The 25,912-nt window shown below is 48.8% G+C and overlaps 1 protein-coding gene across 1 annotated transcript; it reads right to left on the reverse strand.

Moving 5' to 3' along the window:
* Positions 1 to 249: 249 nt before the first annotated feature.
* Positions 250 to 25,612, reverse strand: LOC108921764 (nuclear receptor-interacting protein 1-like). Its single transcript, XM_018731452.2, has 2 exons — positions 25,200 to 25,612; positions 250 to 6,671 (listed from the first exon to the last, which is right to left on the reverse strand). Exon 2 carries the CDS (start codon positions 6,304 to 6,306, stop codon positions 2,992 to 2,994), a length of 3,315 nt encoding a protein of 1,104 aa, XP_018586968.1. The 5' UTR covers positions 6,307 to 6,671; positions 25,200 to 25,612; the 3' UTR covers positions 250 to 2,991.
* Between the last annotated feature and the right edge of the window lie 300 nt (positions 25,613 to 25,912).

Below are 25,912 nucleotides of genomic sequence, written 5' to 3' on the forward strand. Positions count from 1 at the left end.
AATCTTCAATTCACAACTATTTATATACAGTTCACATGCAAACTGGACACAAATGATGAACAGGAGGAATATTTACATGTATTTCATAAAAATGCTGGAATGAAACCTACCATGTCATAAGAGTAGAAAAAAAATTGTATTTTTTTTAAAAAAAAAAAAAAAAAAAAAAAAAAAAAAAAACACGTGACTGAAAAAATTTTTCTGTATGGAGGAACCAGAAGTGTTAAGACTGCAAAATCAAAGGGGTCACATGGGTTTCCAAAAGTGCATTTTAGTACTTTATTTAAAATCTGTGCAAGTAAACACCAAAAAGGAGAACTTTGGGGGCGGGTAGGGGGTGGAAAAACAAAGATGCATTTCAGGCCGTCATGAGGAAGGATCAAACATCTCAACACAAACATCCGTCTTCAGAACGGCACTAAAGAACATTCCAGAATGGTGCCACTGCTGTGGTCTAGACAAAAGCATCAAATCTGTGCACATCAGTTCTCCAAGTATAAATATTTCACTTACAGCTTCATACATTTACTTACTGATTGTTCAGATGTCACTTCATGGCCATTTGACAGAGTAAGACCTATTTTAAGACTATTTAATATATTTTTTATCACATCCCCACATCCAGAGTTGTCACATTTCTTCACTGAACCTCCCATGCACATACATGCAGCAGGCATCGCTGTAGAGGGGCAGACGTGGTTTTTCAGTCAGTTTTCATAAACTTACAACAGAGTCACATGCAAAATAAGCATTTATCCTCTTTCTGATTATATACAATATTACAGGGAATTTACATCAGTTTCTCACAATTGAAAATTAGTACAATATCTTTCTCGTGAGCAGTAGAAAATAGCTTTCATATCGAAACAACTATTTACACTTTTTTTTTAAACCACTCGGAAAAACCTTTTTACCGTAAAGAACATACATTAATACTGAAAAAAAAAATATACAGATGTCACACTTAAGAGTTCTAAAATGTCATGTTGGTGGTGGGGTGAAGGATCTACTCAAATTTCATAGGTTACAAAGGGGGAAGGGAGGAGGAAAAAGAACAGTTCAACAGGAAGAGAAAGCATGTCCAACAGTCTAGTAATTAAAGAATTAGACTGGTTGTGGGTTCAAGCCCTAAACGGAAGACAACGGTCTTGTTGTGGCCTTAAGCAAGGCTCAATGAAGCCAGTAAAATACCCAACTTTGTAAAAGGGTATAGTGTAGAGCTCAGAGCTATGTAAGCTGCTTTCAATACAGTTTAGAAAATCATAAACAAGTATTTAAAATACAGAATCTTTTCATTCTCTTGCCCGCCAGCAGGGCGGCAGCACTGACCACGCGTATACAAAATTTCATGCAACATTTGCCCGGAAGCCTTCTGCTTTTTTGGAAATGCTTGCCATCAGTGTCACTTTCCTGATGCCCATGTCTTGGCAGATACGATGCACAAACATAAGTGTGCAGTGGTTACGATATGAACGCTTTAGCTACACAGAAAGTGCATTCTCTAAATTAAAAATAAAAATAAAAAAAAAAAAAAAAAGAAGAAAGAAAAAAAATCTCAATTCTACACTGAAGGCATGCTAACACCAGTAACTGAAACACAGCGACTTGCGACTTACCCACTATTTTCTTTCTCAAAACTATGTTAGTGACATTCTGCAGACTTGGCACTGTTTAAATCATGGTATGTAATCACTGAACAAAACATCACCGATATGCCAACCAAAAACAATTTTCAAAAGCAGCTCATAACAACATTGATAAACATTCTGAGCACCTCACAACACCAACAGATTAAATCCAACCCTTAAAGACTGAAGGTTGTCTTCACACCTGGAAAACATGCTTTATTAAAAAATAATTAAAAAAACAAATTGGTCAACTGGTCAATTCATATATAGTTATGGATAATGACAATGAAGACTCATAAAGTTAGTGTCTTGTGTAATTGTCAAACTCACATGGGAAAAGTGTAAATGACGTTAACCAACGATGAAATGAATCAATTCATTTTCAGAGAAAAGCTGTATGAAAGAATTTATGAACTCTATAATCATGGCTGTGAGATTGTGAATAGAAGCCGAAGACCAATTTCCGGCCCTGAGTGTGAGGAAGGTTTTTAGATGATAAATATTAGACGGCAAATACTACTTTTCCGACACAGGTTCTGATCACCGTCGCTTGTTCGGATCAAATCGGGTCCTCAAGTCCTGAGTAACGGTTTAACGGTTATTAATTAGTTTAATATTAACATGACTGTTTTGGGGAGAACAAACCTGTAGAACATGGAAAAAAGGTGGGCAGCTCAGGCTGGTGCAATGTGACATAGGATCCAATCTTTCAAATAATCAGGTAATACTCAGGTGATTTAACAGTAATTGTAATAGAAAATTCAAATCGCATAATCTACATTTAAATTTTGCATGGATAATACTGACCATGTCCTTAATCATTAATTTATTTAAACACACAACTGCTTTCATTTAAGGGGTGGGACAGCGGGTAGTGCAGCTACCTCACGGTGCCCGAGCCGTTTTGGATCAGGTTCCATTCCAGCTCGGTCTGTGCGGAATTTACATGTTGTCCACGTGTGCCTGTGGATTTCCTCCCAGAGCCCAAAGCAACACTAAATTGCCAGCAGCGTGTAACTGAGCGCGCGCAAGCGCTGCTACCACCCCACCACACCACAAGTGAGACCAGGACAAGCAGAGTGCTTTCATTCATCTCATAAAAATTTCCATCTAGTGGTCTTTCACCCCATATAAACCAAAACTTCTTAAAAAGTGAAAACTTTTATTTTGCTACAGTATTTGTAGTTGACCACATTATCTGAGACACATTTATCTGGAAGGGTTGCGTTTACTTCTAAGGAGCCTTCAGAGTATGAATGCATAAATGAATGAATGAATGAAGAAAGACATAGTAACGAAACATGAGTGCTTTTCAGTCCCGTGTAGGTGCCACAAGTGTCTTTATACTGAAGGACTAGCATTTCTACAGGGACCCATTCAGTTGGCCGCTGTTATCGCCCTGTTTCTCATCAAATGATTGCGAGTGATCTTTTGAGTTCTGTTCATGGTCACGACCCTTGGCATTGACTAGGGGTTCCTCTTTCACCCTCATTTCAAAAGGCTCCGCTTCCCTCTGCTCTCGTACACTCCTGCTGACCCGAGTGTTGCCCTTCTGCAGCATGTAGTAAAGGATCGGGTTGGACTTGGTCAGTCTCGGGGAGTCAGAGTCACTTTTCTGCTCCTCCGTGACCACCCACCTGACGGGACCCTCACTTGCTCGTTTTAGCGGAACGTGGTTCGTTTTAGGAGAGTCCTGAGGTGTGGGATGGCAAGCCCAGTGGGGACCCTGGGGGGATGCTTTGAAGTCTCCTGGTCCCAGCCCCGGAGCACTCGGATGCCACTGCACACTGCCCAGATCGTGGCGAGCACCCAACAGCGATGGAGGGCTAGCGGTGCCACTGGACCGAGCCGGATCTCTCAAGCAGTTGTCGGAGAGCAGGAGCTGTTTCAACACATTGAAGGTCCGACCGTCGTTCGCGAGGCAGTTGATCAGAGGGTCGACCTGACGTGGGCTTGCTGGCTTTTTGACGCTGTGCCACTCTGGTGCCCTGGGCACAGGGTCAGCATCTCTACCTCCGCATGCCTGAGACGGCTGGCCGTTCAGCTGGCTCTCCAACTCAACGCAGATTCTCCTCTTCTTTGGCACAACCAGCGGATGGTGCTCCTGCCGCTCCTCCTTCACAGGCCCTATGCACACATCACTATGCATGTTTGCATGCAAGTTCCTTGGTTGCTGTTTCAGAAGCTGACTGAGAAGACCATCTTTAGGGAAAGCGTCTGTAGGCGGGGGCTCCGACTTGACGTCACGCTGAGGAAGCAAGGCAAGGCTGTGCCTGTCACTCTCGCGTTGGGACCTCTGAACTCCTTCGGCTTCACGAGACAAGCTTTCCTCTTCTGGTTCAGCCTTGATCTTTATATCCGGCAAAGGTCTGCTGATGTGGTCACAGGTCACAGACTTGTCAGGAGGCCTTGCAGATCCGCTTGCAGCCGTATCTTTGCAGCTTTTGCCACCCAACTTTTCTTTGCTGGTGGCATTGCTGAGCAGAAGCTGCAAAACCGTCCGTCTCTCCAGAAGATTCTCAATCTCTGAAATGGGAGGGGACAGCTCTGGCAAACAAGGCAGATTACTCCCGTGGGGAGCCTCCAACACAGGGGACTGATTCCGTGCTACCGGAGCACTTAATCTCTCCAGCAAAGTCACAGGCTTTTCTGTTTGAAGTTCGTGACTGCTAGAGGAGCGTTTGCTAGGCCGAGGGGCATTGAGTGGAGGCGAAGGGGAAGCTGTCTGTAATCCACACTGTGCTAAATTTTGCAGTAGTTTACTGGCACTAAAAGCAGGCTCTGGGACACTTTCGCTCAAGTGGGATTTGGACTTACATAAATCCAAGGGGGTGGATTGGACATGAGAGGAAGTGTACAAGGCGTATGGAGATGCGGTGCCATTTGCTTCCCTCCCGTGGGAGAAGGAGGACAAGAGCTGCGGAGTTCTACCGGTAAGGGCACTGCTAGGGCTTTCAGACCTGGCCTCCTCAAAACACGTTGCTGGTGTAAATGGTCCTGCAGATACACTGTTGACTTTAGGGACTGTATCCTGTTGAAAGTCTGAAAGATCCTCGGGGGATTTGTTTAGCTTCCCACTGCTCTTATGATTCTGCAATAACTGCACAAGCGTAACCTTTCGAGGAGATTTTTCATCAGGGCTGCCTTTCAGTTCTTCTGTATCTCTGACCTTTGGCCTCGAAGCCTCTGGTTTCCACTTGCTTATCAAAGACTCAGTGAGTTTGTCCAGAGAGGAAGAGGACGAGCCGAGCGCAGGGTCGCTGATCCTATTCCTGACGGACAAGTCAATGGGAGAGCAGCAGGAATAGGAGCTTTCCGCATCGCTGCTGTCTTTGGTGAAGCCGTTCTCATGGCTCGAGTGCTCGCTGTCAGATAGCAGTGGTGATCTGTGGCTTGAAAGGACCCCGTTATCCTTTTCCAGATGAACATTGCTAATGTTTTGCTTATGTGTGTTGTGGCTGTTCAGGAGAAGCAGAAGCAAGCTACTGCATGTCTGAGAGGGCCTTGTGCCGTGTCGGTCAAACGGCCGTCTCACCCTGAACGGAAGAGAAGCGTTGGCCATCCTACGCTGTCCTGGATCTGGCGAAGGTCTCCGTTTACTCGAGTCCAGTGCCGGCTGAGGCAGCATGCTTTGTTCAGCTTTTAAGGAACTCGCAGTGTGCGGGGTCACCTCAGGTTGACCCACGCCAGGCTCAGGCTTATCCTGCGTCTTCTGGGTGGCCATGGCTGCAAGTCTTTCACTGGCCAGGCGGCTGGAGAGTTGTGCTTTCAAGGCATGCTCTCGGGAATATTGTTGCAGGTGAGCCTCACTGGAGAGCAACAGCGCAAGCTGACTGCAAGCCACACTGGGTTTGGGTGAAGACCCAGGGCTTGATCGAACCTTGGACAGGCTGGCCACAGCTTTTAACCGTGCAGCACAGGAGTCCACAGTGGTGCGCTGTTTGCTGCCCTGTGGTGCTCGTGGGGATTCAGTGCTACTGTCTTGGGCACTCCGCCGACAGTAAGGCACATTGCTATGGTTCTTTGTTTTACTTTTCCTCATAAGGCCCTTCAGACGACTGGAAGCAGTTTCACGGCACTGGCCTGCCGCCTCCTTATTTACCCATTCACTCTCATGGACTCCGCCATCCTGCTGCTTCTGGTCTAACTGCTTCAGGTCCTGCTGCTTCAGATCCGGCTGCTTTGGATCTGCTTTCTTTGAGTCTGGCTGCTGCAAATCTGGCTGCTTCAGGTCTGGCTGTGCCATAGCCACACCTTGCAGCCGTGAGCTGAAGGACTGCAACAGGGATGCCAACAAGGTGTTCTCCCCTTGAGTGGAGCTGTCCGGGGCCCCTGAGCGGTGCACGACAGCCTGCCCATTCAGACCTCCATTGGGGGCACATGCCGTCTGCCTTTCAGGTTCTCTCAAGGTCTCGGAATGAAGCAGACGGGCCTTCTTGAAGTGCCGTGGGACTGTCCCCAGCGATACTCTCCTGTCCTGCTGACTGGAGTCATGAGTGGGTGGCGTGCCCCGAACCGCCCTGTCGCTCTGCTCCTGGCTGCTGCGCCCGGCCTCGGGTCTCTGCGTGACCGTGGAACCTGGCCTGCCTGCCACCTGATGCATTAGTAAACCTTCCAGATATGTTAAAACAACTGAATCCTGGTGTGTCTCTGAGCCAGGCTCCTCCCCATGAGTCATGTTCAAAATCAGAATCCCTCCAGTAGTCTGTTGGGACGGCTGAAAGCACAGTGGCTGAGGGATGGTGTAAGATTATCCAGCTTCCAGAAGAAAACAGTATGGAATAACCAATTATAGATCCAAAAAGATGAGTCTCATCTTATTGACTGATATTGTTTAAAGCAGAAACATCAGGTAGGAATTGTGTCTTTGAAGTCTATTACAGACCTTCCTCTTCCAACAGCAGTCAGCAGAATTTTGCCATAACCCTCACAATGCGCCCCATAGCGGTGGATGTCCGGCAACCAACAGAAGGATGTGAGCATCTGAAGCCTCCTTCAGACCACAATCGTCATATTCTGATCTCAAGGTGGTGGAAGGAAGACCTACAAAGAGCAAGAACAACATGAGAAACGAGGTCTTGCACTGAAGCACAACCACGTACTTCACAGCTGAATTTCAGTTCCAATTACTTGTTTCATATTTAGGAACCACACTTTTAGGAGATTATTGAAGTTAAAACACATCGACATAAAATGGACATTTTAACACCAAAAGGAGACTAAATGTACATGACTATGTACACAAAGAAGTCATACACTGACTGCAAGAAAATCAAAAGATAAATTCAAATTAGGAGTAGAAGGTAAAACAGAAACAAGCTAAGACTTCTTCCTGGTATCAATGACAACAGAATAAGACTCTCAAAGAACTTTACAGCATTTTCTTCTATGGGAAATACGTGTTTCACAGTAGGACTTTACAACTGAATGGCATCACACAAAATGCAGCTCTGCTGACTGGTGTGTGAGAAGGTTTTGTGTCCAAAGGGTTGTGCCTTTGTGTGCAAGACTCCTGCCAAGGGTCTGAACCTCACCCCCTGCCCCATGACCCATGAGCCAGGCTGGTCTTCAGTGCATCATAGCATATGGCATCTCACATTGTTGACTTGGCACTGGTGACCTCACATGAACAAGTCCCAAATTAGACCTCTGAGCTATGCTTGTCACGGAAGGTGGAGTATCGTGGCAGCACCCGAATCTGACTGACAGACGTCGAGGGCACAAAACACTATAATATGCCACCCGTACAGAGAATAATCCAGCCAGGTAGCCTACACATAGAGCAAACTATGAGCTCGCGAAGCAATAACATGGAAATGGATATAAAAACACTCCAAAAATGCCTGTGCAATATACAGGATATTGTGGACATAGGAAGTAACCTGTCACATTGGACACATGCACTCAAAAAGGACATATGTATATTGTAACTTTTGTATTTATACTGAATGTCTCAAGATTTCAAAATTAACATAAGCACATAATTTTAATACCTGAATTAACAGCTACTAATTCCCTTGAGATGGTTGTTATCTGTTAGACAACCGAACATTTCTCTTCTGATTATTATTTTTACCATTATTACTAAGAAAGTCGTGAAAAACGCAAGCGAGGAGGGTTCCATCACTTAAAGTGTCAATACCGGACCCCTTTAGTTGGGATCTGGAACATGCAGCTCGAGATGGACACACACCATGTACATCTCCATCAGCACCTCACAAACAGCCCTGGCATCAAGGTCAAGAGCAGTTATTTACAGCGGTCACATCCATTTAAACGGGAACGAGGATTAGAGAATGGTTAAAAACACTCGCGGGCACACAAACACGGGCCACTTCAGGACTTTATTTCAGTGCACGTAACTAAACGGCTTGACAGACAACAGGGAACCGAGACGGGGTGATGTCTTAATTCGGTACAGGGCCCTGGTCAGCATAAGCAGCTGACCTACATTTGACCACAGTGACTGATTAAAGATAACCTGGTTAATTAGGGGCCGTCTGCCATCCTGCTCTAATCTTTAAAGGCAGGATTAAGTTTATTTGTCAAGATCGGTCTTCTTTACAGCAGGATTGGACATACCGAGTACTATACACCAGAAGGCACGAGAATTTTTAATTGGGGTGTGTAAAATTTACCCCCATTTTTACATCTCTGACACACTTAGAACCTGGTAACTCAAAACCAAGAGCTAAAACTAAACAGACCAGAGAACAAGATACACAGAAAGAGGTTCAAAAGACTTTTAAGATGATATATCGTCAACGATGCGATATGAAAATGCTAGTTACGCAAGAACATCACCCCACCGGAGAAGAGGGCAGCATGGTATGCCTGTGTAAATCCATCCGACAAGAGAGACTAAAGATACTGAGCTCCAAGTCCCTAAAAATAATATGACATTTGAACAAAACCAAACATCTTTACTTTTAATAACCACTGGCAAAAAAATAAGCTATATAGTGCAGAAAAGCTTCATCACCCAAAACACTGCGCATCTCCTGTTCAAACATGCAGTAACAGGAGGAACTGGAATATTACAGCAAGGTACAAAACAGGAGGGCCAACCAGGCCTGGTGGGGAACAAAAGGCAGCCTGGTCTGAAAATCACACTGCTTCATGCACGCACGCATGCACGCACTTTGCCACATTACCACCATTTTCTGGGGACAAACTAGAGCAAAAATAGAAATATCCATACGTTCAGTTGTTAGCCAGAATTTTGGCTGGTTTTCCCTCCAGCTGCTACTGGACACCAATATTGTGACGGAACCCTTGGATTTCAGAGTCACACTGAAGTCTGAGATCGTCTAAGTCTACGAAAACCTTTGCTGAATCAATCTGCCACCGCTGTGCAAGAGACTACATTTTACTCATGGGTTAAACAGGATGACGGTCAATAATGGCCAAAAAGCAACCGACCGACTAAGCAAACTCATTGAGCCAAATAAACAAGCACATACATGTGTGTGGCTTTGGGGGAAATGTATGCAGAGAGGGGATTTGCAGTTAGAATGAAGGTCGACCACAGGCTGTCGACTCTGTAACAGCTGGTGTCCATAGAAAGCGTTAATCCAAAGTGACAGACCTGCCTACTTGCTCAGCAGATGTGGTCCGTGCACCACATTTCAGTCAAGGTTACAACCTGGGGGAGATGTGAAGCTAGGAGGTCGACCCAAAAACACAATCACTAAAAAGCCCAAGGCCTCATCAGTGGTCATGCTAACGTCATGACAAGGGTCTAGCGTAAGGCTAATCCGCCCATTGCCGTCACAATCAACCTCTTCGTTAACATCAACACTTCACAACTCCTGCTGCTAAACAGCAGTATGTGCCTGATGTTAAGACTAAAGACCACTTACAAATAGTATACTTTGGATAAACACACACACACACACACACACGTTATGCACTTCAGAGGTCCTCTGAAACCACTGTTGATTACAGCTGCAAAATGCAATTTAACAAGAGTTTTTATAGGGGGTCTTTGTGATGAGGCAGTCAGAATCACCCTCCATGTATGGCACAGCCTGGCTACTGATGTCTCTTTGCCTTCTCATGCACCTGCATCACAGCCTCAGCATCACCAGCTCCTCACGGTTCCAAAATGAGACCACCCTCCTTCATTAAGGGTAGAGAGACAATCAAACAGCTAGGATGGCGTTGGTTGAAATGGCTTGACACAGACTGGGGTACCTGGGGGTCTACACCCAACACAGATGGTTTATACCCAATAGTGGTAGACTAAACCCCACAGCAGTGGCCAACACCCAACAGCTGTGACCTACACACAGATAACAAAATGTTCTAAGAAGATCCTTGAGGCCTCTACTAAGTCTTCATACGTGTTCCCAATTGACGTCCCATAAAAGCAACATCATATCCCAGGTCAGATACTCTCAAAAGTTATCACGTGTGAATTTATTTTTTAGCCATTTCATCTGACACTTTTCTCCAAGACAACTTACAACGTTGGCTCTGTGCACAAACTTACACCAATTTCCAATTTACATAGCAGTGTACTTGTTACTGTGTCATTTCATGGTAAGGACCTTGATCAAAGATGTTACACACCAGGAGTAGAGATTCAAATCAAGGACCTTCAAGTTGATATTCCTAACCACTACCCCACTGAAGCTGGAGCAGACGTGTCCATAATAACCTCAAACACCATCTTACGCCACTCGGAAGAACATGTGTCTGTACGCATGGTGATCAAATTGAGGAACAAAGCTGTAATTATTTACATGTTTCATTTATTAACAATATATAAGTTAACAACAACAACTGACATGTGGGTTAAAGCAGCAATACCTGACCAGATTCAAGTTTAATATCCCCAAAAAAAAGTTTGACAGACCAGAGATTGTGATGTGAGGATGTTCAAAATTTAAAACGCTGTAAATTAGAAGAACGCTTATAATATACATTTTAGAGTATATTAAAAAAGACATTTAAAAGAATATTCTCAGTTAATACAGACACTGAAGGTCAAATCAGGCTTTAAATAAAGGTAACATCTGGGCTGCTCGCCTGCTTCCAGAGCTTTTCACCTGAGCATCTGGATCGCTGTGGAAAAAGTGGCATCATTCTGTATCCATGACAACGGTGCCTCCAGAAGGGTGACACGCTCGGTCCAACAGACGCGGGCCACCGATGGTATACACGGCGGCTGCCCTTGGCTGTGATGCAAAGTAAACAATCAGCGGGAGGTCACACACGCTACCACCCACATCCGGGACCTCAGTGACCAACTGTTCCAAGTTCCCCCCTCACAAAAACTTCCCAGACTTTCAGGGAGCAAAAGGATCTTCCAGGAAAGTGAAATCCCCCGAGGTCAGAGGCATCGGCACATCACGGTCTTGAAAGCGGCCAAGAGAAAACAATGGTGTGTTAAAAACATGCCCTGAAAGCAGTGTTTTGCTCGCACAGGGTACAGCGCGTGCTCGCTCGCAGCCACGCTCGACAATTCACGCCGCGACCGCACCTCCCTGTTCCTGGGGACCCTGCTGGAGGCACGGAGGGGAGCAGGGAAGGAGCAAAGCAGCACACGGAACAACGTCCATATTTATATATATTGATAAAAAAAGACAGAAATCCTTTACCGAACTGAGACCCTCACTGGGAGAGGCACAAGGAAGAGAAGTTGAGGTTTATTTTCTACCATGAAACTACAACAGAGCTGCAGGTGCTTACTTTTCCATACAACAAACAACCACAGCAACAATGAAGCTGAACTCTGCACCAGCAGTCCCGCATTTCACACACACACGGAACATCACAGTCTGCTGCACGGGCACGCGCGCACACACCCAGCGGCTCCCGGTAGGTCTACCTCGCTTCTTGCCGAGTCGCGGTGCCAAGTACCGGTACGGCTGAGTAATCAATGGGCTCCAGAGAGAGGTGGCCACCGCTGGAATACTAATGTGGTCGCCGGTCACTCTGCTCTGCTGCTCTCCTCGTCCCGGAGTGACAGGCCACCTCCTGGGCACGCATAGCTGGGCGACAGGATTACAGGGCCTGCGCAGTCCGTCTGCGCACACTGACTCACGCCGGGGAGCAGAGAACAGCAAGGTCAGCAGGGGAGCCGTGGTAACCGGGCCGTCTGCGTACCAAGCCCCACCCCGCCCCACCCCACCCACACACGGATACTAATCCATCACATTTCACTACAGCAGCTCCCTCCCGCAGGCAGTCAGGGTGGGGGTTCGATGGGCTGTGAACACGGTAACTCCCAAAGAACAGGAAGAGCAGGAAGGAAATACGCTGCCCAAGGCCTATCTGCCTTCACACTGGCTGCTGCTGAACAGGTTAAGGTCACTGGCAAGGCTGTTAATCTGTCCGATACAAACCATATCAATCCCTCATCCCAGAGCAGCAAAGCATACTGCTCCCTCATCCCAGAGCCAAAATGTTGAGTTCCCTCATCCTGGAGAATCAAACCATACTGTTCCCACATCCCAAGGTAGCAAAATGTCCCATTTCTGCATCCCAGACGACAAAGCCTTGCTGCTCTTGAATCCCTGATGCAACGCCCTGATAAACGTACCTTCTAGTGCTCAAACTGCCGTTTCTTACGCATCTCCCAACCTTCGACCACAGAGCCATGTTGCTGGTATCGTGCAACAGTCGGTTCACTTTTTACTGCGGTCGGGAACGGAACGATGTAACAGGCCTGTACCTGGATAGCGCAACACACACAGTCGCACGCACACGCGCACAACACGAGCGGCCGGTTACTCTGCGTAGATGACAACGGAAGAAGGTGCCAAGTACAAACAAAAAGAGAAGTCCAAACTAAAAAATTACAACAGCGCAGCTTCAAACGGGAATGAAATGGCACAGAGAAAAAACAAACGAGGAGCAGGAAAAGGCACCGGAGCGCCATCGACGGCATTGTCCTTCACAGGTCATGTGACACAGTCTCCCACTCAGTAGGGGGCTGCTCCCACCTGTCAACAGCTCCACCCCACGGTACGTGTTGGGAGTCCAGTGAGAAGGTTGCAGGGGTCACAGTGTCCTCGTCTGCCTTCTGCTATAACTGTGTGCAAGTGGCAAACGAGGACTGGCACCTCAACCGTTTCTCCGCCACAGGAATTGTGGGAGATTTCACATCCACTAACAACTTCCCTCCACATTTCATTTTATTTATCTATTTTTTAATTATTGCGGGCTCTATACTTCAATCTTGCAACTTCGCTCAGCTTCTGCTGACCCCCAACATCCAGGCCTCTGGAAGCCTACCTCCTACATCGAGTCCTGGTGTCGAATGCGATAAGTACACAAGATTTGACCCAAGTAAACCAAAGGTCACGATTGCTCGCAAGTCTGAAATTGCAGAAAACATGCCAGATACTTGTCAACCATGAGCTTCTGCGAGCAGGGAGAAGGAAAGAGAAAAGATAAGCGAACTGGCCTGAACTCGATCCCAAGCCTCCATCACTCCTCCCCAACGGGACACCCCCCCGGGTTCATGGTGAATGGGCGAAGTGGCGTCGATTCCAGCCGTATCCTTGTTTAATCAGAGATGAATGAGAGCCCAGAAGGCAGACGGATCCACCCCCAGCATTCCTAATTAACACCATGAGGAGTGGCTGGCCCCTCCCAGGGGAGGTCCCAGCACAGACCCAGCCTGCCTCCAAGGAGCAGTAACAAATTCTTCCGCACCATCACAGGGTGGAAGAGCAAAAAAGTCTTTCTAGGGAGCTTAAGGATGGAGGCTCACACACCTGCAATGCTCACCTCTTTGCCATGTGCAGGAAACACCTGCTCCTGACAAACGACGGCACCCGAGTGTGACGGTGATTTACACCCAGCTGATCACCGCCGCGTCGTTTGCTTTCTCCTTTCGTCTCATCACGACGATTGGTCAGGCAGAAAGTTAAAAACGGAGGAGAGAGGAACTGAAAGGAGGAGAGCAGGAAGGCAGTGCAGATGTGGGGAGGGGTGGAAGGGACAACAGCCATCAGTAACCATGAGGGTTTCACCGACTTCAGCAGAGTCACCCTAGTACCAAACCTATTAAATGTTTGCTTCCAGTTCAGCTCACAAGGGTGACCTGACACTCGGACACTTGCGTCACAGTCGTTTCCCTTCTCTAATGGCTCACCCCTCCCCCACTGAGGCACGTGAAGGACTTTTAAATCACCTTAATGGGAAAAGCAAGCTGCCTTGAACTTGAAGAAGCATCAGACCGTGGTTTCTGTCAATGTCCACAGCACAAGGGCTGCCCATCTGGTCACACCGCGCATCCGCATCCCAGGCTGGAGAAACCAGGTGGGAAGGTAAAACCAGCCCCTCCTTGAGGATCACAGGGCACTGGGTTTGATGGATCAAACATGAGTGGGCAGCCTGAGCTCATGCTTAGCTGATGGAGGGATGAAGGCAGGGATTGCTGGACTTAAATGCTTCAGGCTCACTTCTCTCTCCACTTCCCCGCAAGTCTCACTCATTGGCTACGGAGCAACCGAAAAGTCCTATGTCAAGCTCCCTATGTATGTCCTCAACAAGATAGAGATACCCTGATTATCATCATCAGAAGAGCAGCACACTGAACAGCCAAGAAGGAACCGGAGACACAAAGCAGCAGGAAAAGAAGGCTGGAAGTGGATGAGGAGTCCAAGGAGGAAGTGCGTTTGGCATGTGAGCATGCGCCCGTGTATGCGCGTGCACATATGTCTGTTGAATTTTATAGAGCTCCACCACCACCCCCATCATTGGTGAATGTCACGGAGGGAGTGGGTTTGACCTTGAGCCTCATCACCGGCGCAGCAAGAGCCGTGTTGCCTGCAGGTGTCCTTGAACTGGATCTGCAAGACAAAAAATCCTCCACATTGCCAGATACACATCTCACATCTTGTTTTTTAATCTGTGCAGCTCTTATCTGCACCCTATTGGGGAGGAAGGGGGGAAAAAAAAATTTAATCGGAGAGCTATATCTTTAACCTTACGCCAGAGCCGATAGAGGAGGCTTTCGAAGCGTCTGGCCGATATATTTTTAACCTTCTGACAAAGTCGTTTGCTATTCGAGGAGCGAAGGAGCCCCTCGGTAACCCCCGAAACGGCTCTTGCGTGTTCCAGCAAGAGAATCGCCTTTCTGCCAGACGTGTCGGCCGTGTCGACGTGTGGAGAGCTGCAATGAGCTGTTCAAACAGAGGCGGATCCCCAGCTCAGACGGCACTCTTTTGTCCCATTATGGACATGGTGGACTACAAGAAACATGCAAACCATTCGGTGGTTGAGTTTTGCCCACTCCCGACTGGTGTCCACGCACCCCACCTGGATGACCGAGAGCTCTTTGCCGTAACTGCAACGAAGCACAGCTCCCAGTCTGTATGTGTGGAATTTAATGATCTAAGTGTGAGTCGTCAGTGTCTCTCACCCAGCTTTTCAGCAAAAACCAGTAAACTGCTTTACAGGGCTCTGTAAAAGGCATGCAATTTAAAGCCAATTTGCCCGGCACCTGTTTCAGAAGGGGCGGGGGGCCGTTTTCAGAAGGTGTCCCCAGCCATCTTCTAAGAAAACATGCCTGACCCCCCATGGCTGTAATGCTATCAGGCATCTCGAGGCCTCTCAGCCCCGCCCGGCTCCAGCTGTTGCTGTCCTGTACTGTACGCCATGCTGCTGGGGTGCTCTCCGGCCCCGAGGACGTTCTGTGTGAACGTGTCAGGGTTTCCGAGTGCACTCGGATCGATGCTAAAAGCGGCAGGAGGGCACAGGGCCCGCAAAGCCTCCTTGCCTGCATTAATTCTGGCGACCTGTCACCTTCTCCGATTGCATAAATCGACCATAAATAAACCATTGGTCACGGTTCACTAGGTGATCCTCCACAGTATATACCTGAACAACCCCCTCAAAAAAATAAAATAAAACAAGTACCGAGCAATATAACCTGTGACACAAAGATCTGTCCACATTTTCCCGGCAAATAAACAAACTAGTGACTGAGAGTAACCCTCTAGATCTCCTGGTGCAGTAGCCAAGCCAAACTGCATGCTTTGGAAATGACGCAGTGCCGGGAGACATATTTCTGAACTAAAACTGAATTCTTTCTGCTGAACAAAACCAGTGGTCTTCACCGATCCATGCGATGTCAGGTAAAGGACTGAGTGGCACAAACCCTAGATAGTGAACGCCTGCCACAGACCTTCACCGAGCAACAGAGGAGCTTCCACAACAGACGGCTCGGCCGTACGACGCAAGCTTGAAGCCAGAAAAGCCCGGGCCCAGCCTCCCTGCCTGCCTGCCTGCCAGACCACTGCAACAATCGCAATTTTTGAATGAGCCACGCACACATGTAAGACCCAGCTCTGGTGCATTCCTTAGCCGCACCTTACTCTTGCCCGACCTCCAAAAAATCCTGCCTTGATGGAAGCGGATATTTCACTTTCACTAAAATTAATCGCCAAATAAATAACAGTCAGTCCAAGCTCGAAGAATGGACAAACAAAAAGACAAGTGGAATGTGAACAGATTCATTGCAGAAACCCCCCACGGAGGCCTGAAACACGACAGCGCGACCTTGTACCAGGGTAGTGGGTGGATGACGTGGCGCACAGTAAGGTGCTTGGAGAAGACAGAGTGGATGCCAACCCCATCCTGCGATGGCCCTGCGCTGTCAGACGAACCCCCGTCTTTACGGCGGAGCTGGCCGCGGCTTCGCACCCGCCGCCTCCGTGAACCATGAGGAAAATAGGTCAGTGTGACCCACTTTCCGGGAGCCATGCAGAGCTGCCGCTGTAAGACTTTTGATCAGGCGGCTGCCAGACGACCGCCTTCATTAACCCCACTGACGGCAGAGCGAGTGCTCGAACCCTGAGAAACGTGGAGGAAAAGAAAAAACCTTATCAGTGACAACATGTCTGCGTGTAACTGGAGCATGCCTTAATTAAATAGCGCTTCCAGTTGAGGGCTGCGGGGCGAGACAGCGGCTCGGGCGGCTTGCGGATGCCTTTCCCCATTCTGTTTGAAGATTAGTTCCTCTGCCAATAGTGCCATTTTTTTTTCCCTTGCAAAAATCTCAAATAAAATCCTCAGACTTAGTTAAAAGAACAGGAGGAGAAGAAAGGAAAACCTTGAGCTCAGCGCTGTCTCAAGAGCCAACATAATTATTCATTAACTGGAATTTCCACAGGTTCGACACCTCCATCGGCTTAAATAAGGTTTTTTCTTCCCCCCTCTCCCTCACACCGTTTCATTCTGTGGACGATGGCATCCGCCGATAAAACAGGAACCTGTCGCCAGCTGCCTGGCAGCACATTTCACACACCGCTGTGGTTTGTTTTCGTTTTGCATTTACAAATAATTAGCCAGATATCGATCTTGGGGCACACTCCGTGGGCGAGGGGTGCGTCGGCTTGTGGAGAGCGGCTGTCATTTGAGTCAGACGCACTTTCACGTGCGCACACAAGGGACGTGGACGATAATCCTCTGCGACGCTTCAAATATAAATTACCAGAGCATTAAAAATAAACATAATGCATACTGGCTCGGCCCTGCCTCATGTCATCCGCATACTTTCGTGCTGCGCACATGAATGCAGTGACCTCCCCGTGACCCGCGGGGTTAAGAAAAACATCTTTTCTCTGGGCTGATGGCGAACATTTGTTGGGACGCATTCCTGGTACGGTCATGTTACCACGCTGGAGGATTCAGGCCGGCTCCTCATGACCATCCACTCACCTCTGGACTCCCCACGCAGCTGTGTCGCCACAGTAACGTGCAACAGCAGAGGCGCGGTGTGTGGGCACGACAGGAACCTATGGCAGCTCCTCGCTGCGCTAAATCACCGTGACACATTGCGGTCGACGGGCTTCTGCCTGGCAACTACATTGACGAACACATTTGAGATGTACACTAGTAAAAAGTGTACACAAGACTGGTGTCCCTAATTTCGCTCAAAGGGAATACTATGGTTTTGATGTTGGGAGCAGCAGGTAGTGTAGCAGTTAAATATGCTGCCTTACACTTGAAAGACCTGGGATGAAGTCCAATCTGCTGTTCAGTATATGCGATCAAGGTATTTACCTTGAATAGAGCCAACCGACAAATGTCAACAACCTGGCCCGAAAAGGGTTGCGGCGAGCCAGAGCCTATCTCGGAAACACAAGCAAGCGCAAGGCTGAGGGGGGAGGGGAAACACCCCAGACGGGACACCAGTCCATCACAAGGCACCCCAGGCAGGACTCAAACCCTGGACCCGCCACACAGCGGGCACCGGCCAAACCCACTGCGCCACCATACCCCCACCTTGAACAGAGTGCTAGTAAAAATTACCTTGCTGAATAAATAGGTATCAGTGTAAATGTACACACCTCACATTGTAACTCACCCTGGAAACAAGTAGCAGATAAATAGCAGTAGTAGTAGCAGGAATAATAATAATAATTCACAAATTATATGAAAACAGAGCCCAGCCTTGGAAGTGACGATTGTTGTTTAAACAAGATAATGCAAACAAACACACTAAAGCGATGGTCAGATGTTCACCCAGTTCCACCCTTGTTGTCATCAGGACCATTTGAGCGTTTCTAGGTCAGGCCAAACCACAGCCCATTTGGCCAGATCTGTCCACAACCAAAGTGAGGAGGGATTAGGAACCGGGCTCAGGAAATCCCAGGCCAGCCAAGGCCACGCCAGGCCGTCACAGGCTGGCAGACCGTGCTTTGACCCGCGGTGAGCATTACACAACCCGCATAGTGTCACACTGAAACACAACGCATCGTTGGGCTGCTCCTTGCAGTAACACTGCACTGGTCTATGACTGAAAAGTCCCTCCATCAAGCACAAACCCTACACGGCAATCTGGTAACTCCAAGGAAAGGACTCTGGGAGTTTGTGGTATGCAAATTAGTAACAAACCTCGACAAGTTTTCGTTATTTGAGCAAACTGTCTTTATGGGTCTGACGAAATACTGAAGCGTGGGAAGCTTCAGCAGAATGTCTGTGCCGTCACTTGGCCAAAACCGAAGGGCGCAGTTCATCTCACACAGAAACACGCACTTGTAAACAGAAGAACAGTCAGCTGCAGGAGAGGAACGTCTAATTGCGTCAAAGCCACGGCCATCCCGCTAATCGTTGCTCGACCTTGGTCCACCTTCCCACCTGGTCATCCTTCTTAAGATAAAAAACAGGCGACAACATAGCCGCAGCTGCTCTCTGGCATGAACCCCCCTGTGTAAACATCGCTGTAAACAACATCATCATGGCCATCATCGTCGTCGTCATCCCGGGATTAGGCAACGGATTGCATTTAGTCAGGTGGCTATTTCAGGAGTCCCTGGACAATCCTCCACGGCTGTGGGGACAACCTTAGATTAAGGGCCTCCTGGTGCCCTGCTTCGGCCTGGGTCACAGTATCAACTGCACTCATCACAGGTCAGGTTGCAGGTCACCGACACGTGGACGAACACCTCCGGAACACACTGGAAACTGAAAAACCAACATCAGGTGGATTTTATTGCAGCTAAACCACCTGCCACGATGTCGCCTACAGCTCCTTTTGAACCCACTGCACTCCTTTCGCCAACACTTAGTCATTTTAGTAGAACTACACTCTCTCTACGTGGTACGGACCCAACCAGTCCAAAGCCCCGGAAAGCACCCCAGTTGCCCCTGCTTGACAGTTATTCCATGTAAGCGGGGAGATGACTCATCAGACCTTGCTTCATACCGGTGTGACTCAGCAAAATGGCCTCACAAGTTTGCCATGCTATTCCCGCAGGGCTCTGCGGCCTCCGGTCCGTCGCCGATTGTAGCAGTCCCGGCTGAGTGGTCAGCAAGCAGGCGGACTTTGAACAATACCCCTCAAGTCACCCAAGTTTCAAGCTAAGCATGATTATGACACGTATTAGCAGAAGCGGTTTGAGCACAGTGCATAGACCAATGTCTTTACAAGTTGTGAAATCCATACATTTATACTAATAAACACCACTTCAAACTGCAGTGAACACACACACACTTTCTGAACCGCTTGTCCCATACGGGGTCGCGGGGAGCCAGAGCCTAACCCAGCAACACAGAGCGTATGGCTGGAGGGGGAAGGGGACACACCCAGGACGGGACACCAGTCCGTCGCAAGCCACCCCAAGCGAGACTCGAACCCCAGATCCCCCGGAGAGCAGGACCCAGTTCAACCCACTGCGCCACCGCGCCCCCCTGCAGTGAACAATGCATTTGATTTTGCAAACAAAAACAGAGTTAACAGTTACAATGCAAAAAAGCTGCAACCGTGCCCACTGGTCAAACTAGAAGTTGTACAGTTTCATATTTTGTAATTATGCACCGATGTCTTATCGCCAGCACTGACCACATAGCAACCGTCAAAAGTCTCTCAGTGACACGCACCAAGTTAACCTTTACCATGATAAAAACAGCCGTTTCTGCTGTAAATCGCTCCTGCGATGAAGCTCCTTCAGAGAGTCCCCACAGACTGTTACTGACTGCCAGTTAGCTGTGGTACAAAGAATAGTACATAGGGGACTAAGTTAACGTTTACGTTCATCCATTTAGTTGATGCTCTTCTCCCAAGTGACTTACAATGTTAAGCTACTTACAATTATTTACACATTTATGCAGCTGGGTAATTTTACTTGAGCAATTAACAAATGTTGCTAACTAGCCAACTAACCACCCAGTCACATAGACTCCTGGCCAACTGACCATGTAGTTACCTAGTCCAATAGCCAACTAATCACGTAGCCCCACTCTCCTAGCCAACTAACAACTTGGTCACCTTGGTAGTTAACCACATAATGTAGTACCCTAGCCAGCTAACCACCCGACCCCCTAGCCAACTAGCCATTTACTTTCCTATCCAATTAACCACCTAGTCAACTTCTCTTCTAGCCAGTTAACCACCTAGTCCAACTAAATAACTCACCACACAGCCCTCAAGCAAACTAACAACCTAGTCAGCTAGTCTCTTACCCAACTAACAACTGGTCCCCTAGCCAGCCAACCACATAGTCCTCTGGGCAAATAATCTAATACCATTGCCACTTTACCATCCAGTCCACCAGAAACTGGCCAGCTAATCACCTAGTCCTCTAGTACCCCTGCCAAGTAGCTCACATCCTCTCGCTCATCTAAAGGTAAAGCATGCGCGCCATTACCTGCTCGGGGCTCATCTACACGGGTGAGGGGGGTTCACCACACGGTACAGGCAGATGCAGCCCATCGCCTCCCAGGCAGAAGGAGCTGGTGCAACAAAGACCGCAGGTTATGCACTGCTCAACGATCCAGGCTGAGGGTTTCATGTTCAACACGTAACTGGGACCCTGCTGTTGTATCCTTGAGGAGGATGCTCACTAGTCTTTACGATCCACTTTCAGGGGAACATTCCAGGGCTCGCCACAAACGCAGGCCTGCATCTCAGTCATCGGTCAACTTATCAGCTCCGCCCTCCAACTCCTGTTGCTATGGCATCACTCCGCAGCTCTCCTTAAAGGTATGTTGAATTTTCTTTGACAGAAAAGACCGCGGAGGTGCTTTCGTTTGCGTGCCGGTGCAGAACACAGTGCGGCTGGTAGCATAACCCAACAACGGCGCGGAGCTGCTCAACGCACCACTGCACACACACAAACGCACACAAACAGGGGAGAAAGTTACCTCATTTCCCTTTTTCAACCATTTCTGACATGTACAGTTCAACCCACAACAATACTTTCATGTACAACTACAGAGGGTAACTGTGTGAAATATCCAAAGCTTCTCCCCAAAGGAACAGTATCACCCTGATTTACTCATTTATAGTTGGGCAATTTTTGCTGTATCAATTCAGGGTAAGTACCTTGATGAAGGGTACTACAGTAGGAGGGAATTCGAACCTGGGTTGTTTCGAGTGCAATGCAGCAGCTCTACCCACCACATCACCCACTGTAAAAGGTCATGTATATCTTTCATGATGGTCCCAATCAGGGTAACCTGGAATATTCAAACGCAAGTAAACGTAAACATATTTATACAGCGTACATGGAAAATAGTAACTTAAAAGTAAACAATTCATATAAGGATTTAGAACCAAAATTTCAAATCAAACTGTTTTGGTTTATTAAAATGTAATTTCCCCTCATCTGATCAGACTGACCCCACAGCTGGCCAGTCTACCACCACCACCACCACCCCGCCCATCTTTATCAGTCATCATTCATAAACTGTGGCGAATAAAAAGGAGCCCCTTTAGTTAATTACTTAGCAATTCCAACTTTAAATAAGAGCTTCGAACAGGCAAAGATTCGATTGGGATGGGTGGGGGGGGGCACGGCAGACTTTGGATTCCTCACAAGACAAGGCCATCGCATGGACACCCACCCCCCAGACTTTCGATGTAACACTCCATTATCTGGTCGCCTCTGGCCCCTCCCACCCGGCAGGCTTTGTGCTAAATTAAGGCGAAGTTGAGTAACAGTCCTCAGTCTGGAGACCACTGTTTTAGACCTTCTAATCGCATTTTCCGACCCACTGTGGCGACCTTTGACCTCAGCCTGCTTCTCAGACAAAAATATGATAATGAGGGCCGGGGGTCAGCAGACAGATCCCGTCACAGTGTGACCTGAACACACTCGCCTGCCTTTAAATAGCTGCCTCGCCTCCCTTCGTGGCAAAGGAAATAACGTTTTTAACACCCGTTCGCCAGCGCCGGGTCCAAGGGTCTCCAATCCAGTGGCACTTCTCACATTACCTTTTCTTTCATAATTATTTATTATAATTCATTTATCTCGCACTGTTCTCCAAGGTGACCTACAATGTTAGGTCTGTACATTGAGCCACTTACACATTTGCACAGCAGGGGACTTGTTACTGCATCAATTCCTGGTAAGAACCTTGACCAAAGTATTACACCAGGAGTGGAGATTCGAACCCAGGATCTTCGACTGGAACGTGATGGTCCTAACCGCTACGCCATCTGCTGGCGGCCCAAGGTAACGGCACTAAATCTGCAGAACAATTTGTTCACAGGGGACAAGAGGCGCTCAGATGTCTTCATACAGCAGGTGGAGTAGCGGTTAGAGCCACCAATCGACACCAGGCGCTCCACGACGCGGCGTACAGCCCAGCTGCCTGTTTGCACCCACGACAGCAACTGTCCCAGGACTGAACTCCGCAAAATTATACAAGTCACGAGGCACGCGAGGATACAAACAACAGAGGAAGTCCAGCTACGACTCTTATTGGTCTGCATGTTGAGAAAATGGGGCCTTCGGGAGTCTCCCACGGGCCGCTATGCGCTCACACACCCGTCTGCGAGAACGTTTATTACCATCATTCCTAATCAGTATCATCACTGCTATTTTTAAATAACAAAGTGCAGTGATGCAGTAGCAGGGACCATGCGTAAGATTGGCAACATTTAAAGCCCACCGACGAGTCCAGGATTGACGGAACTTTGAGAACTTCAACACGCTGGACACACTGGTACCGCGCGGAGTCGCGTCTCCACGGCAGTGGACAACGGTGCCGTCGTTGAACCTAAACAGTGCCGAGTCCCGCAGGGCCCCGGTCCCTGGGAGACAGCGAGCGGCTCTCGGTCTCACAGCAAGCACACATGGTTCGTATCGCCAATAACCTTTCAAAACTTTATCAACGTTATTCATAAAATATCATGACCGCATGGGTGGAGCTGTTTTTGTCATTTTCAGGAATGATCATATCATCTCCGTGGCCTCCCTCAAGGTTCAACAGCAGGCTCCTTCTGCGACACGAGCCCTAACTGCCAGGTCGACCCCTGCAGCTCATTTACATTTCTGAAACTATCAGACCCCTTTTATCCAAGGTGACTTGCAATGCGAGGTCTGTACGTTAAACTATTTACACATTTACCCCTTTATACCGCAGGGTAATTTTTAATGTATCAATTCAGGGTAAATACCTTGTCAAGGGTACTACAGCAGAAAGTGGGATTTTAACCTGCAATCTTCTTATTGTAAAGTAACAGTTTTAACCACTACGCCACCTGCTGGCCCAGGTGGCAAGTTGATGCCCTTCTGAATTAAAGTGGGCACCAAATTATCAGGTGGTACGTTTCATAATGATGTTAGTTTAAAAAAAAAAAAAAAAGTACAGGGTAACGCCCTTAAGCTTCCTGGAATCACAAGGAGCTCCCCCACAGGTGATCTGCCCCGCCCACTCACTTTCCCGTTTAGTTGAACCTTGAACCTTTGGGCCTGCTTTACAACAGCGAAGCCAGGGCACGCGGCATTACAAAGGCAAAGCCACAATGCGCGCCACACGGGGTCTGCCGCTCGCATGCACCGCACCCAGGGTTCGAGGGCCTGCTGGAGCGCAGCAGATGGAGACGCAGCCAAGTCATAATGGTCCACATTAGAGAAAAGTTTAAAATATGTAGAGCTGAGAAAAATGACTCGCAAACACGGGGAGAGCGGCTGCACTCGGCAACACGCACATTTCTAATGCAATAGTTCATGTGCAATATTCATATCGAGGGTGCTGTTGATCTTCATTATTCTTCATTTACCTGACACTTTTCCCCAAAGTGACTTACTTGATTTACTCATTTATACAGCTGGGTAAATTTTAATGTATTAATTCAGCCTAAGTAACTTGAGGAAGGTACTGCAGCAGGGTGTAGGATTCGAACCTGGGACCTTCCCATCGCAATGTGACAGTTCAAACCACTACGCCACCTGCTGTTTGCTGAAGTGACCACACCTGGTCCCCCCCCACTTAAAAGTCCCTGCTGTAAACTATCAGCCGATCAATAAAAATATGCCACAGAAGTGGCGTATCAATGTGGATCGGAGGGCCCCTCAGCGACGGCACCGACAAAGAGCGGGTCGACGTATACGATCCCTTCCACACGTAAGGAGCGCGTGGGATGGATGGGGGGGTACGGACAACGCAGCGGTACGACACAGGGCCGAGCGCCTTACAGGTGGCGATGACATTGATGACGAGGCGAGGCAACAGCGAAAGAGCCAAGTGAAGTGACCCCTTTCCTTTGCTGCCGGAACCACATGAACCAACACGTTACATCACTGTGCCAAACCCAGTAGCCACATTCACACATGGCAAAGAGGTCACGACCCAACACTCAGACTGGAGGATACAGAGCACCAGGGGATCGCGACCCACGCGCTCCAAACGTGCGACAGTGACGGTCACGCGAGACCGGTGGCCGGGCTCCAGTATTGCTGGGCTGCGGGCTGCCTTCCTTGTGGTGGGAAGAGCGTCACCCAGCGGCTGCCCTCCGCCATCGCAGTGACGCAAACACATTAAAAACAGGCTGCGCGCTCGAGGGCCTTATGATCATGGAACGAAATGGAAGCAAAATGGAAACTGTGTGCGCCGAGCCCCCCCCCCTACTACCACCACCACCACCACACACACCATACACACACGCCACACGCGGCGGACCGCGACACACACCTGCACCCCCCGCACCCAACCAACGCGATTTATACACCTGCAGCCCCCCCACGGCGAGCAGGCAGACAGTGCGGAGTGTGTGACACCAACTGCGGCGAGGGACGGACGCGTCTCTCTTTCTGACACACACACGACATGTAATCATTTGGTAACACAACAGACTGTAACACCCCGTCACCCACGTACCTGATGGAGAGACGGACCTTCGCTCCGCAGACAATGATACAATGCATTGGCGCTGTGTGTCCTGTGTGTGTGTGCGCGCGCGCGCGCGTGCACAGAAAACAGGGAACTCCTCCGACAGTCGCGTCTCTCTCGGGTTCCGACCGCGTCCGCGGCAGCTGCGGGAATGCGCGCGCGCGTCGGTCGCGCGCTTCACGACGCACCCGCGCGCTTCCCCGGAGCGGCACTGGAAACAATGTACTAGCGGGGCGCGTGCCGTGCCGTGCCGTGCCGTGCCGTGCCGTGCCGGGCCGGGCCGGGAGACGGGCGATCCCGCGACGCCCGGCGCGCGCTCTCCTGGATGTGTATGTGTGCGTGTGGTTGGGATCCCCCAGCAGTGGACCGGAGCTCTGCGATGAACGCGAACGCGAACACCAGCAGCAGCAGCAGCACCACCACCACTCCTCCTCCTCCTTCTCCCGCTGCTGCTGCTCCTCCTCTTCCTCACCCCCACCGCCCTGTCAGCGACGCGCTGCGCGCTCCCCGCGTTAAAGGCACAGCGACGCGCCCGGCGTTCCCGCTCATGTCGTTCGCGCCACAGCGCGCGAGGCGACTGATCGCAGAGCGAATACAAACGGCAGAAAAGCACGGTTCACGTTAAAGCTCATATTAAAAGGAGCTGGTGTGCAAAGTGAGAAAGTTGTAACAGTCACGGGCAAACCCTGAATTGTCATTCT

Source organism: Scleropages formosus, chromosome 25 (genome assembly GCF_900964775.1).
Source record: "Scleropages formosus chromosome 25, fSclFor1.1, whole genome shotgun sequence".
NCBI lineage: Eukaryota > Metazoa > Chordata > Actinopteri > Osteoglossiformes > Osteoglossidae > Scleropages > Scleropages formosus.

Bases quoted from the DNA above. Each gene is read 5' to 3' on its own strand.
- LOC108921764 (XM_018731452.2), bottom strand. From the start codon at position 6,306: ATGACTCATGGGGAGGAGCCTGGCTCAGAGACACACCAGGATTCAGTT.